Consider the following 19,177-nt stretch of genomic DNA (forward strand, 5'->3'; position numbering starts at 1 on the left):
AGTTGTGGCTCAGTGGTGGAGCGCTTGCCTAACGTGTGAGGCACTGGGTTTGATTCTCAGCACCACATAAAAATAAATAAATAAAATACAGGTATTGGTCCATCAACTTAAAAAAACAAAAAAGACTCAATCTGTGGGGAAGCAGAGTTAGGTCCAGGGCTGCCTTAATAGCACAGACGACATGGCTTTAGAAGCAGGAATCTGGAAGCTGTGAGGCTGGGCCGTCTAGGGCCTAGGGAAACTTCTCCCCATGTTTTTGCATGGTTGTGTCAAAATTTCCTTTCCTTTCTTGTTTTGGTACTAGGGAGTCACATTCTGAGGTCTGGGAGTTAGGACATCCCACATATATTACAGAACAGGGTTCAGCCCATACTGTGCCCGCCTCTCTACCTATGAGCCTGTAGGCCTCGGCTTCCTGAGAGAGCCAACCATGCAGCACTGTGGACCTGGGAATCACTTGTTCTGGGTTCAAATCCTGCCTCTCTGGCACACCCTGGGAGAGGGATCTGAGCCTTCCATTCCGGGCCTTCATCCCCAGAAAGAGGCTGTCCACTTCTCTATCACTCAGCACCTCTCAGTAGTCTAGGCGGCCACTTTTCCCCCAGCTTTGTGATCCAGCCCTGCACAGACTTAAATCCCTTAGGGGCTTTCTGCTGCACTCAGGCCTCAGCATAAAAGGCCAACCCGATTATCTGGTTCATAAGGACTTGTTTGACTTTCCCGCCCCAGGGGCTATTAATACCACTTTTGTACCTCTAAGCTCCAGTTTTCTCTTTCTTTTCTTTTTATTTTTCAGGAAGATTCGTTCTTTCTGGCCTCTGGGCCTTTGCACAGATCTGGTCTCTCATCCTAGAACACGGTTATCTCTTTGGGAATCCTGCTCATTTTCTACCTCTATCTCCTTAAACTTCTTTTTCTCCAGAAAGCCTCCCAGCTGGTAGTGAGCATCCCGGGAGGAGCCCTGTCGCGGCGTCGCCAAGTCCGTCCGTACTATCTTCTTTATCTACCGCCCGCGAGCATCCTCTCTTCAAACCGTTTAGCCAGCACGGTCCGGGGCCTCCCCTGACCACTTTCATTCGGATGGGAAAGATGAAAAAGGAAGCGAACACAGAAACAAAGAGAAAACCCACAGAACAAAAGGTCCGGGCCGGGATACCCAGCGGCAGCGACAGGGGCCCGGGCGCGGCGCCGTCTGCGGCTGCGCGCGCGGTCCACTGGGGCGCGGCGGGGCGGGGCTTGCGGACGCGGCCCCGCCCCCGGTCCGGCCCCGCCCCGCCCCCTGCGGCGCGCGCGCTGGCCCGGCAGCATGGCGGCGGCGGGCGCCCCTCCGCCGGGTCCGCCGCAGCCGCCTCTGCCGCCGGCGCCCGAGGAGTCGTCCGATAGCGAGCCCGAGGCGGAGCCCGGTTCCCCACAGAAGCTCATCCGCAAGGTGTCCACGTCGGGCCAGATCCGCCAGAAGGTGAGCCCGCGGCGCGGCGGCCGGGCGCGCGCCCCTCACGCCGCGGCTCCCCGCCGAGGCCCGGGGCCCGGCCGGAGCGGCCGCCCAGGCCCGGCGGGCCCGCGTTCCTGGGCGCCGCTGCTCGGACCGAGGGGCTGCCGCTGCGGTAACGGGCCGGCGTCGCGGCAGAGCGCGCCGTCCCTGGCGGGCTGGGGGCCGGGGGGCACAGGTGGGCGCCGCGCTGGGGGCGCGTGCCGCGGAGGGCCCGGAGCGAGCCCCGCGCGGCGCTGCGCGACCCGAGGAAACTGAGGCCTAGAGGCTGGGGCTGCGCTGGCCCTGCCGTGCGGGCCAGGAGTCGGGGCTGCTGGCTGCGCCCCGCAGGCACGCAACGCTCCGCGAGGCCCCGGGACCCCTGGATTCTGGGCGCTGGGCAGGCGCTTTCCCGCTGGGCGCTCTGCACAGTTTCCTGTGGCGCCCCCAGAAGCCTCCTCCGACCCAGGTGCTGGGGTCTAACCTTCACCCATTCCTCCCGAAAAGGAGGGGATGCGCGTCCCGCGACCGGCTCTTCCTCCGCGGGAAAGCCGGGACTGCGCACCCGCTGGGCGCCGAGCTCTCCGTGGAGAAGTCCACACGCTCCGTAGTAAGTGTGCAGAGGACGTATGCCCCTTTTGCAAAAGCAAAGTTGCACCCTTTGTTTACCCGTTGTGGTTCTTGTTGGAAAGAACAAGAACCTACGGTGGCTACGGTGAGCCCTCCCTGTTGGACCAGGGTTTCCTCAGGCAGGTGGCTGGACAGGTGGCTGAGAGCAGGTTGAATCCGTGGGGCAACCCCGGCAGTTCCGGCTGGCACAGGCTTTCTCATCCTGCTGCAGTGCGCTTTCCCTCCAGGGCCAGTTAGTCCCTTTACCGTGGGAGCCATTTCTTGCCTTATCTTCGTCAGCCTCCAATGCCGGCCGAATCGGGGCGCCTTGGGTCCTAACATGTTAAAAACAGGTTTGCGCTCCAGTTATTTAGCAGATGGGTATCGAAGACCTATGCTGTTCCAGGTATAGCCGTGATAGTTGTAATGATAACAGCGAGAACAATAGCAGATAACAATTCTCCGATGCCTACCATATACCAGGCACTTTTCTTGGTTTGGCTTTAGGCACTTTACATTGATGAACTCATTTAGTGATAACCCAGTGAGTTGGGTGGTATCCATATCATTCTGATCTTATGCAGTTGGAAATTGGACAGGTTAAGTGACTTTTCCAGGATGTCACAGGTGGTAGTAAATGTGGTTCCCGAGATGAAAGACATTTTCTCCATTTGAGGGCCCCCAGGGTAGCAGTGAGGTAGACATCCCCACACACAACAGAGTAAGTGCTGTGGAATCGCAGAAGACACAGTCCAAGTTCCCTGAGAGGTAGGGATGAAGGTGCCCTTCTCAAAGTGGGGTCTTGAGGGATAGAGTTTGCCAGACTGGGCAGGGAGGGGATTGGGTTCCCCATATTTGAATATTGTGTGTAAAAGTTTAGGCACACCTGGGAATAGTCAGAAGTTGAATCAGCAGATGGATCAGGTTAAGTGAAATTTGGAAGAGGCTGTAAAGGTAGAATCAGGGCCTCATTTGAAGGGTTGAAAAATTTTTTAAATTTTTTTTGGTTGTCAGTGGACCTTTATTTATACATGGTGCTGAGGATTGAACCACACATGCCAGGCAGGCACTCTACCTCAGCTCCAAAGGCTTGAATTTTTGGTCTTGGGCAAGAGGGAATTACAGAATTATTTCAGACATGGGAGTCGTGATCAGAGGTGCTTTCAGGAAGATCTCTAAGAAGCCCTGGATGGTGCTGATAGGAGTTGCTCTCTCCTGTTGCCTGCTTCCTCAGACAAGGTACTGCTCAGTGCAGAGTAGATCCTGGGACTTAGAAGTGTGATTCAGATCAAGGTCATGGTGGGAGAGGTTTGCTTCCTCTGAGATTCCAGTGTGAATCCCCAATTTTTGTTCATCAGGAGTTATTTTTTTCCTTCTTTTTTTTCTTCCCTTAAAACAATAGTTGCCATACCAGCTGTTCTGTTTGAGGGGGAGTGGTGGGTACAGTGTTAAAAATACACCCTGAGGACTTAAATTTTGGAATTTGGTCACATCTGCTGTACAGATAGCTTAGGACTGATTTTTCTTTTGGGTTGTTAGAGATTGTCAGAATGTGGGAAATGTGAAGTTTACTGTGTGTGCAGTAGCTTTCTTCTGTAGTAGAGAAACCATTCACAAAATTCCTCTGGTATGTGAAGTACATCATAGAGCTCTCCAGATGATATGGAGTATCATTCTTGGTCCAAAAAAGGAGCAGAACCACTTTAAGTATTTAAACCAGAGGGAATTTAATGCAGGGGGATGGTCGCATAGGTCCTGGAGAAATGAGAATACAAGCTGCAGGCAGTGAGGCAACCCAAGGATGAAGCAACCAGCCGGAAACCACTGCCACCCCTAAGCCAAAGGGACAAAGAAGGGGCACCAATCAGACTGCAGGGGCAACTGGCTCTGCCAGAAACTGGGACCAGAGAGGTCCTCTGACTGAGCCTTGGGCAGGCACAGCTGCTGCAGCAAACTTCCCTACCCTTCCTGCAAGGGATTGTCTCCTCTGCAGTTTGGAATAGAGCAGAAGAGCAGGGAATGGCTCTGAGGATAAGCTGGACCAGGACCAGAACTGTATGTATGCCAGGTTTTCAGAGTATTAGTTGAATGAAAACTCAAGCTCTCTTAATTTGGTGGTGGTGGTGGGAATCTTCTGATAGTATTACTCCAATTTTAATGTGCGGTCACATCCCCTTGTTAAAATGCTGTCATTGGGTGGGGTTGAGGAAGTTTGGGTGGGGCCTTAGAATGTACATTTCTAACAAGTTTGGAAGAGATGCCCATGGTCTGTGGAACACATTCGAGAAACACACTTGAGGCATTTTTGTAAAGAGAAGCTTTACCAAGCTTCAAATAAGTCTTTGCATTATAAGGCATCTTAAAAACTTTCCTCCAAGTCTTGAGTGAAAATTCAGTGTGTGTATGTTTGGGTGGCCATTTCTTAGTTTAGTATTTCCTTCATGTCTGACATTTTCTTGCTTGAACTCTTTAGAGTTGAAGTTGTCCCTGCAAGCACATGGCTTCATTTGTATTTCTTGACCATACTATACAGTAATGACTCTATGGCCATGTGGCTGGAATGGAAAAAAGAAAATGGAGCTAATACACTGACTGGTAAATTCATCAGCACATTATACGGTATTTTAAAATTTGAGTAAAGAACAGTGTAATTCTAATCAGTCAAGAGTTTATTTAAAAGTTTCTAAAACTTTGTTTTTGAATATGTGTGGAAGTACTTGTATTCCTGATTTCAAATTAAAACAAGCATTTTTTTTTCTGTTCTGAAATGAATGCTAGTAGAAAATAGGTGAAAGTTTCAAGTTTTAAAAAACCCAGAAACCCCAGATTAATGTGATGTCATTTACACACCATAGATTCGCTCATTTCCACTGTGCACTTAAATGGGTCGTAGTGTACTGGCAGTTGTGCAACTGTCACCACAGTTTTACAACGTTTTCATCACAACACTTCCTCCCTGCCCCCTTAACCCTGATCTGTCTTCTGTTTCTGTGTACTTGCTTATTCTGGTCATTATATAAATACAGTCCTACAGTATGAGTTCTTTTGTGTTTGGTTTCTTTCAGCATATTTTCAGGGTTCCTCCATGTTTTAGCAGGTCTTAGAACTTTATTCCTTTTTTTTTTTCTTTTGTACAGGGGATTGAACCAAGGAGCACTTAACCTCTAAGTCATATCCCCAGTCCATTTTTGTATTTTATTTAGAGACAGGGTCTCACTGAGTTTCTTAGCGCCTCGATAAGTTGCTGAGGCTGGTTTTGAACTCATGATCCTCTTGCCTCTGCGCTGGAGCCTGTAGGATTACAGTGCCATGACACCTGGTACTTTGTTTCTCTTTCTTGCAGTATTCTATTGTGAGGATATCTGCATTAGTCATTCATCAGTTGATGGATGTTTGTACTATTTTTGCGTTTTGGCTATTCTAAATAATGCTTCTGTGAATATGTACAAGTTTTCACATCGACATGTTTTTATTTCTCTTGAGTGCTCTTAGGAGTGGAATAACTTTTGAAGAACTGGTAGTCTGTTTTATGAAGTTGTACCATTTTACTTTCCCACCAACAGAATATGAGAAGGGCTACATTCTCCATGTCCTGGTCAACACTCATTAGTTTTTGATTATAGCCATCCTAGTAGGGGTGAAGTGATTTAAAAAGTGCCCCCCCTCCCCGTGCTGGGGATTGATCCCAGGGCCTTGTGCATGCTAGGCAAGCATTCTGCCACTGAGCTACACGCCCAGCCCTATAAAAGGTCTTAAATGCTTGTGTATTTTAGGATTCCAAAGCCTGAACTTTGTGTCAGATGAAGGTCACTTAGACTTGCTCTCCTACTTATGAAGCATGTTATTGATCATGGACAGATTTCTGAACCTCACTTGAAACTTGGTTTCTTCATCTGTATGCAGGGAAAATATTAGTTCTTTTGTCAGTTTTAATGGCAGTAAGTGTTAGATGTATGTTCCTGAGTATCAATTTCCATACTGTAGAAAGAAATAATACTAGTTTTCACATCTACAGAATAGAAATGTTGAGGAAACTCATCACTCAGGTGGGACGATCTGTAAAACACTTAGCATGGTACATGTTATGTAGAAGGAGTTAACCTGGTGGTTGCTTTTGATTACTGCTGTTTTCTGATCACTCTTTTAATCCTGCATAAGTAGTCATCTTCTTGACCACATCCTCCTCCAGCTCAAGTGGGTTGGGGTGAGTCTCCATCTCTGGCAGTCAAAACAGTAAGTAAGAGCAAATCTGACAACTAGCATTGAACATCTTTTTTTTGGGGGGGGTGGGGCAGGGATTGAACTCAGGGACACTTAACCATCTAGCCACATCCCCAGTCCTTTTTATTTTTTATTTTGAGACAGGGTCTCACTAAGAGGACCTTGCTAAGTAACTGAAGCTAACCTCAAATTTGCAGTCCTCCTGCCTTCCAACTTGTTGGGATTATTGGCATGTGCCACCACGGCTGGCCACTGAACATCTTTTAAAAAATGTTAATTTACTGAGTACCAGTGGAAATACCATGGGTGAGGTGTTACTTTCCTTATTTCACAGAGTCAGTTGATATTGGTGAGCACTGGAGATCTTGATGTGGTTCAGTGCTGTGCCGGGCACTGTGGTATCTAGTCAAACAGCAGTGACTCCTAGGGCTACAAGCAGACAGACTTTAATAAGCCAGCCACACAGGGACTGTGAAATGTTGATGGTGCACAGCACTCAGAGGACATGGGGTGAATGTGACCTGGTTTTAGGGAGGGCTGCCAAGGGTTTCTTGAGGAAGTAACTGTTAGGACTAGAGCTGAAAGGTAAATGGAAAGAACAGTGGTGGGTCTGTGCCATGGTGCATGCCAGTAATCTTAGAGACTTTGGAGGCTGAGGCAGGAGGATTTCCAGTTTGAGACCAGCCTTAGCAACTTAACAAGACTCTGTCTCACTAAAAACTGAAAAGAACTGGGGATGAAGGTGGAGAATGGATAGGGCTGTGGTGGGGGGTGTGGGGGTAGGGCAATGATCTGTGACAGAAGTGAACCTGGCATTTCGGGATGCATTTGACCTTAGAATCAAGAGTGGGGTCTTTACTGAGAATAGTGTCTGCCTAATATCTAGTCTACCCAGATCCTCAACTGTGATCATATACTTCTCAGATATAACCATTTAAGGATCTTGAGATGAAATCATTCTGAATTCAGGGTAAACTCGGAATGTCTGGTGTCCTTATAAGAGAGAAAGAGAAGAGATGTGGACATAGAGAAACAGATCATGTGAAAGTAGTGCAAGGGAATTCAGTTGTGCCGCCAGAAACGAAAAAATGCCGAGGACACCAGTGCTGCAGAGCTGTGGGCTCAGTCTCCCCTGGAGCCCTTAGAGAGAATGCGGCCCTCGTGATCCTGTGTTTTCCTTTTATGCAATATTGGGGATTGACCCCAGGGCTTCACACACACTAGGCAAATGCTCTACCACTGAGCTACACTCCAGCTCATTTTTTTTTTTTAATTAAATTTAGTTTTGAGATAGGATCTTCCTAAGTTGCCCAGGCTGGCCTTGAGCTTGCAGTCCTCCTTGCTCAGCTTCCCGTGCAGCTGGGATTTCAGTGTGCACGGGCCTTGGAGATGCTTGATTTCAGACTTCAAGCCTTCAGAGCTGTGAGACAGTCAGTTTCCCTTGTTTGAAACCTCCCAATTTGTGGTACCTGATCACAGCAGCCCAAGAAAACTAATGTGCTGACCTGGCCCCGTGCTGATGCTGGAGGAGGAAGCTGTGAGGATGTGCTCTGAGGGCTGAGGTCTCAGGTTCTGCCAAAAGACAGCAATCAGGATGGCATCCCTAAAAGGCCATGATGAGGAATAGGGATGAACCAGAGGTAGAACTTTGGAAAGATTGCAGTCCTGTTTCAGTTCATTTCAGCTCCCTGAAACAAATCTCTTCCCAGCATGCCGATAAAGCAAACTGTGATCCTCTGCAGGGAGAGGCCTCTAGTTACTTTCACAAGCCACTTTGTAAATTCACTGTTCTTCACGTGATGAAAAATAGACTCCCGAGTTAAAATCAGAAGAAACAATCTCCAATCAAGGACAGATCGACAAGCACTGGAAACTTCAGATACAGGCTTTAAAACAACTGCACTTAAAACTATGTTCAAGGAGATGATAGACCAGATTGAGAATTTTGGCAGAGAACTAGAAACTATTAAAAGGAATCAAATGAAAATTCTAAAACATAAAATGTAATAATCAAAATTAAGTAATCAAAGGAAGCTCAGATTAGACAGCCGAAAACACTTAGTGACCCAAAAGGTCACTAGACTAGCTCAAAAGAAAATATCACAAGGAAACCTGGAGATAAAAAAATGGAAAAAAATCAAAGAGAGGGTGGGGACAGAGACAGTAAGAAAGTCTGATTTGTGTTTGTCATGAGAGGAGAGGTGAGAGAAAATTGAGCAGAAGCAGTACTTGAAAAGAAAATGCCTGAGACTTGCCCACAGCTGATAAAAGGGATGGTCCATAGATGTGCTCACACTGTGAACACAAGAATACCACACCTGGGCTGGGGAGATAGTTCAGCTGGTAGAGTGCTTGCCTCACAAGCACAGGGCCCTGAGTTCAATCCCCAGTGCTGAAAAAAAAAAAAAAAAAAAAAGAATACCACACCTGGTCACGTTGTAATGAAACTGGGAAAACCAGCAATGAACAGAAAGAGATGCAGAGCAGCCAGAGAATAAGTCCCCTCCCAGGAGCAAGAGTTGGGTTGATAACTGTGTTCTTAACAGAAACCATGAAAACCAGAAGTCAGTTGAAGAGTAAGTGCTCAAAGGAACGGACAGAACCCAGGGTTCTTTGTGCAGTAAAAATCCCTTTGGAAATGAAGTTAAAATAAAGACATTTTCAAATACACAAACACAATGTTTTTGCCAGTAGACCCATACTGGGGGAGACGTTTGTTTGTTTTGGCTTAAGAGAATGACCTCAGGTGAAAGGTTGGAGTTGTTGGAAGAAAGAAGAGCAACTGAAAGGTGATCTATGAGGAAAGACCAAGTGATTATTGACTGTAAGATTTCTATGTTTGGATTTAAACTATGTGTAGAGTTAGAATACATCTAACAGCATCATCATGTGAGTCAGGAAGAGATGGGGTAAACTGTTCTAGGGTCCCTTGCATTTCCAGGAAGAAGAAAAAAATCAGTTACTGTGAGACAAATCAGGGTGTGTCCTGTAATCCGTGTGGTGGCTACTAAAGTAATAGACCGTTCTATAACGAAGCCAAACTGGGAAAATCAGACCATCACTTCTGAATCTGAAAGAAGGCAAGAGAGGAACAATGCACAAGTGGGCCAAATAGAGAGGAAAGAGTAAGTTGGTAGACTGGAATCCCAGTGTTAGAAATCATGTTGCATGTAAGTGGACTTTTTTACTTATTTATTTTGGTTCTGGGGATTGAACCTGGTGGTGCCTTACCACTAAGGTATATCCACAGTCTTTTTAAAATTTTTTATTTTGAGACAGGGTTTTGCATAGTAGCCCTGACTGACCTTGAATTTACAATCCTCCTGCTTTATCCTCCCAGATCACTGGGATTACAGGTGTGTACCACTGTGCCTGGCTATAAGTGGATTTAAATGCTCCAATTAAAAAACGGATTATGAGATACAACGCGAAAATGAAACCTGACTGGATTATTTGAAAGAGACACGTTGCTGAGCAAAAAGTGCCATATGCCTGTAACCCCAGCGACTTGGGGGACTGAAGCAGGAGGGCTGCAAGTTTGAGGCCGGCCTGGGCAACTTAGTGAGATCTTGCCTCAAAATAAAAAATAAAAAAAGGGTTGGGGTGTAGTTCAGTGGTAAAGGGCCCCTGGTTTCAATTCCAGCACCGAAAAAAATGTAGAAGAAAGTAACAACATTAGGTACTAAATTTTACCTGATGGACATATTTAGAACACTGTCCCTAACAATTGCAGAATTTAATCCTTCTCTGATGCAGAGGTACATTTGTCAAAATTCACTGTGTTCTAGCCACAAGGAAAGTCTCACCAACTTTCACAGGATGGAAATAGAGTATGTTTTCTGATAACAATAGAATTAAGCCAGAAATTAAAAAAAAAAAAAAAAAAGTTCCAATGCATTTGTAAATTTAGGCAACTATTTCTAAATAACTTCTGAGTCAAAGAAAAAAGATAAGGCTAGAAGATATTTTGAGTTGAATGATAGCAAAAAGATAACTGATGGGATATAACTGAAGTCATGTCTAGAGGGAAATTTAAATGCATATAGTAGAAAAGATGTGCAGAAAATCAAGTGGTTAGAAGAACAGCAACACATTAAACTCAAAGAAAATAGAATGAGGGAAATACCATTTAAAATTTTTTTCATTTTATTTTTTTATTTTATGCAGTGCTGAGGATTGAACCCAGTGCCTCACACATGCTAGCAAGCACTCTACCACTGAGCTAAAATCCCAGACACCCCCCCTTTTGAAAAATTTTTATTTTTGTGGTACTGGGGATTGAACCCCGAGGGGCTTTACTACTGAGCTGTATCCCCAGCCCTTTTTTTAAATTTTTTATTTTGAGACAAGGTCTTGATAAGTTGCCCAGACTGGCCTCCAACTTGTGATCCTCCTGCCTCAGCCTCCCAAGTCACTGGCATCCAGTGGGAAATACCTTTACTAACTCTTTAGGAGCAGCAGGAGGAGTGGATAGCTGATCAAAGGGGTATGCAGAGGCCTTGTAGCAGGAGAGAGCTTGAGGGAATGAAGGAGCTGAAAGAAGGCTGATGTGATTAGAGCTGGCAAGGGTCACAGAGCTCCTAATGGTGGCAGGAGTCTGGAGAGCTGGGTTGGAGGTGGTGCTAGCAGAATACCCTTGCTTTAAGGTTTCAGGGAAGAGCCTGATGATAGGGAATGGGTTGGAAGGATGACTGGCTGTGTCGCGGTGTCGTGAGTAGGTGCTGCCGACCCTGGCTGGCTGTGACAGATGGTAGTAGGTGCTGCCGACCCTGGCTGGCTGTGACAGATGGTGGCAGCCTGGGCCAGGGTTGTGACAGGGATGCTGGCAGAATTAGTTGGCTTGAGGGAGACCTGGGGGGTACATCGTGAGAACTCCGTCATGGTTTGACACGGGTGCTGGGGAAGAGAAGCTTTGGGGTTTGTAGAGGTGCCAGATGGCGGAGCTCTTTGCTGAGCTAGGAAGAGTGAGTGAGGACCGGCGTCGGGAGTTTGCTCTGATGTGGGCCCCTGTGCTACTGTGCACTCTCCCGGACTCCCCGCCCCAGTTGCCTTCTACAGTCAGGTTCACCCCAGCCTGAGGGAGGACAGTGTGACAGTGGGTCAGGGCTTTGGGAGGTGGCTACTGGAGGAAGGACTGGGAGGAGGGAAAAGGGCAGAGAAGAAGGCCAGCCTGGGAGGGAGACCAGCACGTTTACCCCTGATTACCTCCGCAGGTGTCTCATAGTTTTCCTGTATAGCAAGCAGTACCGTTATTACACCTGGAAATAATTGTGATTTCCACGCACCTAATATCTGAAACATTTTCACATTTCCCCATTTGAACCCAAAGTGTCTTTTATGGCCTTCCATTTGGGAACCACATACCAGAAAGATTTGTGCATTGAACTTGGTTGTCCCAGCTCTTTGATTCTTTCTTTTTCTTCTCCTCCTCCTCCTTTTGGTACTGACGATTTAACCCAGGGACACTTCGTCACTGAGCCACATCCCCATCCCTTTTTATGTTGTATTTTGAGATAGGGTCTCACTGAGTTGCTTAGGGCCTCACTAAGTTACTGAGGCTGGCTTTTGAACTTGAGATCCTCCTGTCAGCCTCCTGAGTTGCTGGGATCACAGGCATGTGCCACTGCCGGCTGGTGTTCTTTACTTTCTTACCTGAGAATGGCTCTCTCAGCAGTCTTCTCCTCCATGACATCAACTTTTTGAAGAGACAAGGGCGGTTGTCTTGTAAAAATCTCTGGATTTGTCTGATGGTTTCCTCTGGTTCCTTTTGCATTGTTCTTTTATCTTCCGTATTTCCTATAAACTGGATGTGAGAGGTCTCAGAGACTCTTTTAGTCACGCCAACATTCTGGGTAGTTTGAATATGGGATACTCTGTGCTCTGTCCTGCATCCTGCAGGAAGTGTATCCTGTTAGCTTGTCCCTCTGCACATCATTGCCTGACTTATGTGAGACGATTGATCTTTTCATGCAGATGAGGATTCTTCCTCTGCATTTAGGAAGTAATAGGTGAGGTGATCCTTTAAAAAAACACACACACACACACACACACACACATATTTTTTTTTAGTTGTAGATGGACACAATACCTTTATTTTATTTGTTTTTATGTGATGATGAGAATTGAACCCAGTGTTTTACATGTGCTAGGCAATGCTCTACTACTGAGCCACAACGCCAGCCCCATGAGGTGATTCTTTGGCACTGTGCAAGTGCCATTTTACCAAATGTTTTTTAACTTTCCTACATGATACTTGTCTGAATCACTTTTCTTCTTCTTTTTTATTTTTTTGCAGTACTGGGGATTGAACCCAGGTCTTGTGTTGCCAGGCAAGCACTCTACCATTGAGCTACATCTCTAGGCCTTTTTATTTTTATTTTTTTGAGACAGAGTCTCATTAAGTTGCTAAGGTTGGCCTCCATCTTGTGACTCTCCTGCCTCAACCTCCTGAGTAGCTTAGATTACAGGTGTACTCCTTTGTGCCTGGCCTGAATCAGTTTTATTATAAGTGTTTGAAAAATAGAGATTCCTCCCCTTTTTGGTCATTTATTCCACATTTATCTGTTGGCATTTTTCTTTTCTTTCTTTTTCTTCCCCCAGTGGTGTGGATTAAACCCCAGGCCTTTTGCCTGCTAGTTGGTGATTTGATGCTGAGCTATACCTCCAGCCCTCTGTTAGTATTTTTCTTTTTCTGTAAAGATGTTTCCCCACTTGGTCTGGGGGAGGGCTGCAGCTCCTCCTAAAAAATGCAGGATGATTGTGGGATTCTCTCATTACCTTTCATCAGAGTAAGGATTTGGTTCAAGGATGTTACCCTTCTTCTCTGTTTTGAGTCTCATTGTGGAGTCATGACTTCTTTCCCTTCAGTGTTTTACAGTCAGGGATAGTCGTTCTTTCTGATGCTCACCTTACCCCTTTTCCCGGGAGAGCCCCTTTGTCCTGGCTGTCTGGTTTTTGAGGACTTGCTTGCTGTGTTGCAGTCTGTCTTCATCTTTGAGCTGGGGTTGTGGGGCAGGGGGCAGGTGCATCCTGTGGCTGAGGGAGCCACTCCCTCCTGTGCCTCCTGTGCGTGGCCGGGTGGTTTCCGGGCATCAGGCTGACAGGTCTTTGCCGTCACTCTGTGGACTGGCTTAGGCTTAGGGCTGTAGCAGCCTCTTAAATAGTTGGGTAGCATTCAGTGTATTAGGAGAGCTTGGGGCTCCTCTGCCTCTCACTTTCATCTGAGAATTTTGTTTTGGGCAGTTCTTGCTCTTTGCAGGTTGGAAGATCTGTCCTCTCAGCCCTTTGCCCGTGAGCCTTCTTGGCCGTTTTGCCTCTTCCACTTTATCCCACAGCATTCTGGGAGCCTCTCTGTTTTTTTTTTTTTTTTTTCTGGCAGTGATGCTTTCTCTATTCTACATTTTCCCCATTATTCCTTTCTAGTTGGATTTTTTTTTTCCACTTTGTCAGAGTTGTTTTATTGTTTCATTTTAAAATTATAAATTATTTTAAGTTATGCAGGTGACACAATTATATTATCCTCATATTACAAACAGAGAAAGCATAAGTGTCTATGACCACTCTCTCATAAGAGATGCCTACTATTAATGTTTCACGAGTGGCCCTACAGACCTTTTTCTTCAGTTTAGACTCATTCATGTTTATAGAGAAACTCAAAGTTTGTTTTTACAAAAATGGAATCTTACAGTAATTAGTATCTTGAAATTTCCTTCATAGTGTGTTTTAGAAGTCTTTCCATATTAGCATATACAGATCTACCTTATTTCTTTCTTTATTTTAACTTACACTTATTTTTAACTGGTACTAAAACATAAAAATTTTACATATTAGATAAGTATGGTTGTGTATGCCCGTAATCCCAGCGACTCAGGAGGGAGAGGCAGGAGGAATGCAAGTTCTAGGCCAGCCTCAGCAACTTAGTGAAACCCTGTCTCAAAATAAAAAGGGTTAGGGATGTGGCTCAGTGGTTCAGCACCTGAAGTGCAAAAGAAAGCCTGGTGAGTGTCCTTTGAAATGGGACAAGAGGGAATGCACTTGGAACCATGGAGACTCTCCTGGAGGATGACTATTCTCTGGAATCTCCTCTCCTTCCCAGCTGCTGCATTCCACCCCAGGGCTGTCTGTCTAGTTGGATTTTAATTTGGCCGTTGGGTGATGATTTTTGCTTCTTTTTCTAATCTTGGCCTTATATCTTAGTTGTCATCTTTTAATTTCATCCTGTGCTCATTTTGGTGCTCTCTGTCCTTTAAAAAATGTTCAAATTTTTTAATTTAAAAGGAAGTGTCTTCCTGGATTTCGTTAATGACAAGAAGCACATATTTTCTAAAGTGGTCTTCCGTTTTCTGTAGTCCATTTCAAATGTGTGCACATGTTTTCTGCATATGTCTTCTTCAGTCTCCCACCATCTCCTTTTCGTTTTGATTTCTTGGTCCTTGAGTGGTTTCTGCCAGTCAGTGGGTCTGAACAGCTGTTGGCTGTGTGTGTGGCTGCTGGAAAAAGCACCCAGTGCCCTTGGGATGGGCCACTGTGTTTGCCCAGAGGTCTGTTGCCTCTCACCTATCTGCCTCATGTGCAGCAAGTGGGCAGTGACCCTATTTTCCTGTGTCCTTCCAGGTAGGCTGTGTGTCCTTGAGTAGTGGACTTTTTGAGATCACCTGTTACCCACCTTTGGCTGGCTCTGCTCTTCTGCTCCTGAGGGTTAAGGGTGTCTGGATTGTCACCATGGTGAGGTGTCTCCTTCTGCCAGTTTTCGCTTGACTCTTGTCTGCTTTGTACTTGAGGAGAGAAGGAAGAAAGCCACTCTTCCTTCCTTCCTTCCTTCCTTCCTTCCTTCCTTCCTTCCTTCCTTCCTTCCTTCCTTCCTTCCTCCCTCCCTCCCTCCCTCCCTCCCTCCCTCCCTCCCTCCCTTCCTCCCTCCCTCCCTCCCTCCCTCCCTCCCTCCCTCCCTCTCTCTCTCTCTTTTTTCCTTCTTCTTTTTTTGGAACTAGGTTGTTGAACCCAGGGGGTGCTCTACCACTAAGCTATCTCTCCAGCCCTTTAAAAATTTTTTTTTAAAGTTTGAGACAGGGTCTTCTCTTAGTTACTTACAGCCTTGCTAAGCTGAGGCTAGCTTTGAACTTGCAATCCTCCTGCCTCAGCCTCCTGAGCTGCTGGGATTACGGGTGTGTGCCACCTCACCCAGCTGGTATCTGACTTCTTAATATTGCTAATTTTTTCAAGGTTCATCCATGTCGTACATTTTTTAGGACTTTGTTCTTTTTTATGGCTGAATAATAGCCCTGTATACATGTACTACATTTTGTTTATCAACTCATCTGTTGATGGACATTTGACTTACTTCTGCCTTTTGATTATCATGAGTAGAGCTGCTTTGAATGTGCATTACAAATAATTGAACACCTGTTTTCAGTTCTTTGGGGTACAGACCATAAGTGGAATTGCTGGGTACTTCTTTGCCAGAGTGAGGAACTGCCAGATTATATGTCCCACAATGGCTGCATTATTTTATATTCCCACCAGCGGTTAGGTGGGTTGTAGTTTTTCCACATTTGCCAACACTTGTTACTTTGCATTTGTTTTGATTATGGCCATCCTGTGGAAATGTGCATTTCCTTAATAATTAATGATGACTAATGATGTTGAGCATCTTTTCATGGACTCGTTGACCATTTGTATGTCTTATGCAGACAAATGTCTATTAAGTTCCATCACCCATTTTAAGTTGGGTTGTCATTTTGTTGTTGAGCTGTAAAAATTCTTCACATATTCCAGACATTAGACCCTTTTCAGATACATGATTTGCACACGTTTTCTCTGGGTTGTCTTTTCACCTCTTGAGTTTCACCTCTATGTTTCTTGAGGTACAAAAGTTATTAATTTTAATAAAGTCCAGCTTACCTATTTTTTCTGTAGCTCGTGCTTTCGGTGCCATATTTAAGAAGTCATTATTTTCTATGTACAAGATTTTCATCTTCTATGAATAAAGACAGTTTTACTTCTGAATTAAAAAAAAAAAAAAAAGAAATAATTGCCAAACCTAACCCAAGGTCAAGATCACTCTTATGTTCTTGTAAGAATTTCATAGTTTCAGCTCTTGTATTTAGTAGCCCCTTCTGATTTGGGTCATTTTTGTGTGTGGTGTGAGGTGAAGGGCCAGCTTCATTCTCCCGTAAGTGGCAGTGGCGCCCAGCAGCTGAGGAGGGCCACCTTTCCAGCTGGAGTTACCTCTCCAGGACCCAGATGGCACCGCAGCATATAGAGCCAGAAGCGTCCCTCAGGAGTGGCTGCTCGTTTTGACCATTTGGGGTGGTTTCAGTGGAGTTCTTAACAGGATCTGTCTATGGGTGGGTAGGAGACGTTTACACATTTAAAACCTTTAGAAGGAAATCTACACTTCAGAATCCCCACTGCCTCACCTAGGACTAGGGGTTGAACCTGGGGCCCTCTACCTCCAAGCTGCATCCCCAGCCCTTTATTTTATTTTTTAAAATTTCAAGACAGGGTCTTGCTCATTTTCTCTGTCTGGTCTCAAACTTGGAATCTTCCCACCTCACCCTCTTGAGTCATTGGGATTTAAGGCGTGTGCCATCACTCACTGCTGCATTTCAGAATTTTTTTTTTTTTTTTTGCTGTGCTGGGGATCGAACCCAGGGCCTTATACTTGCAAGGCAAGCACTCTACCGACTGAGCTATCTCCCCAGCCCCAGAATTTTTGTCATAAAACTCTTCTACATTTCATGTTTAAGCATGGAGACTTGATTCTTTTTGCAATTTGGTAAAATATGAACTAACACTGGTCTCATTAGGTACAGTTCCATTTGCTTGGGTCTCTGAGCTCTTTGATAAAGGTGGACTCCAGCACTGTGGGTCAGAAGCCCAGGAAGTGTTTTCTGTCTCCTTTTTCCTCTGTGTGGCTGAAAGTTTTTGTGTGCTTTCAAAGGGCAAGTAAGATGCAGGGTTGTCAGGACTGTGAGGTGCATGGGTCTGATTGTGTGTGTATTTTTATCTCTGTCAGTCAAAATTGCCTAAGTGTATATATATATATATATATTTTTTTTTTTTTTTTTTTTCTAATCAGTACTTTGTATGAGCTGGATTTTTTTTTTTTTTCTTTTGGTACAGGGGATTGAACCCAGTGATGCTTTACCAGTGAGCTACATCTCCAGGCCTTTTTATTTTTGAGGCAGGGTCTTGCTAAGTCACTGAGCCTGGCTTTGAACTTATGATCCTACTGCCTCAGCCTCCTAATACTCCACCTGGCTGCTCAGCCACTGCACCTGGCTGCTGCATATAGAAATCCCTTGGTGTGTGAATAACTCCAAGGAAGTCCACTGGTGGAACCCTTTCCTCAGAAATAGTCCTAAAGGCAGCATGGACAACAGGTATATTGTACCATTACATATGAAATGTTGCAAATGGGGACTGAGAGTGTAGATCAGAGGGTGGGGTAGATCAGAGGTAGAGCACATGCTTAGTGTACTTCTATCCCCAGCACTAAAAAACAAAACAAGATAAGTTGCCAACAACTTCCTTGTCCAAACCCAGGTTAAGAAACTGCACCAGACCCTCCATGAACTGACTTGGGGTCTTAAGGTAACAACAGCTGAAGGTGCTAAGCACCGGCCTGTGCTGTGCACTTTCATGGGTTGTCTCATTTCACCTTCACAACTGTCTGAAGGTTGCCACGGGGAGACCACAGTGCCTGGGCCTCAGATTACACAGCTGGAAAGTGGCAGAGTGCACTGATAGGGAGTGTGAGTCTCCTAGTGTGACCAGCCGTCCTGGTGATTGAGGAAGGCAGCGTGTGCATAGTGCTGGCAGTGCTGTGTGCTGTTGGAGAAACAAGGAGGCAAAACTGTTTACAGGAGTCATTTCAGCTGTGTGCAAAACAACGAGTGGAGGAAAGACGAGGAAGTTTCCAAAATGATACCAGGGATCATGTTAGGTGGTGGGTTTGCATTGTTTATATTCTGCATTTGCTTTCTTACATTTTCTAAAATAAGCTTGTATTGTTTTTTATTAAAGAAGACAAAAGCACAAGCATAGCATGCTCCCCTGCAGTGAGGATTCTGTAGAGAGAGTGTTGTGTGTGCGTGGATGCCGAGGATACTGTGCTCCAATCTGAAAGAGGATGTCTGCGCTCAGCCTCTTCTGGAATGTTGCGAGGCACAGCCAGAGCTGTCAGGACTGTCGGGTCAAACAGATTGAATTTAAGTAGCCAAATATACACAAGAGCGGGGTTTATCAAAACATAGGGTTAAATTTGCCAATAATTGAACGTACATTGTATGGGGCAACTTATTTATTTAAACTTTTAACTTCTGCATTGAAAATAAATTTAAACTTATGTAGGCAGAGTTGAATGTCTTGATATAAATAGGATATATTTTAACCAGATGTTCAAAACATTTGCTGTGTGAGGACTTCAGTTTTCTTGCGGGTCAGTTCATAGCTATAGTTATGAGACATCTTTGTTATCTGAGTGAAGTAGCATCGGTGATAGAGGAATGAAGCATAAGGAAAAGCAGGTTATCAAGTAATTTGTGTATTGCATGTGCTCACACAAGCACATGCACAAGGGTATCTTACGTACACCCTTGAAAACAGACTGGAAGGATGTTACCCGTGAACGAGAGTAGCAGGTGTCATCAGTGGCTGGACCTGGGTGTTGGTGAGGAAATGAGAAGCAATGTCCCTGGCAGACTGGTGGTGAGAACTGAGCACAGAACTTCATTCCAGCTAACGCCCGCACAGGCCAGGAAACTGCCTTTGAACACCAAGGTGATTCTGCCATGTGTCTTGTGCGGCGCCGGTTCCCAGGTGGTTTACCGTAGTGTGGTGCCTTCTGAGGTGGCATGGTGGGTCAGGAACCAGGTGTGG

The 19,177-nt window shown here is 45.5% G+C and overlaps 1 protein-coding gene across 3 annotated transcripts in view; it reads left to right on the forward strand.

Annotated features, from left to right (window-relative positions):
- Positions 1 to 1,283: 1,283 nt before the first annotated feature.
- Positions 1,284 to 19,177, forward strand: part of DGKD (diacylglycerol kinase delta) — an 86,127-nt gene continuing 68,233 nt past the window's right edge. For 2 of the 3 annotated variants that reach the window (XM_079132255.1, XM_079132256.1), the window contains exon 1: positions 1,284 to 1,459. In XM_079132255.1, coding sequence (XP_078988381.1) covers positions 1,307 to 1,459 — 153 coding nt within the window. In that variant the 5' untranslated portion in view covers positions 1,284 to 1,306. Of the gene's footprint in view, positions 1,460 to 4,038; positions 4,133 to 19,177 lie in introns of those variants that run through there. The other variant, XM_079132257.1, reaches the window with a different exon arrangement.

Source organism: Sciurus vulgaris (genome assembly GCF_902686455.1).
Source record: "Sciurus vulgaris genome assembly, chromosome: 3".
Classification (NCBI taxonomy): domain Eukaryota; kingdom Metazoa; phylum Chordata; class Mammalia; order Rodentia; family Sciuridae; genus Sciurus; species Sciurus vulgaris.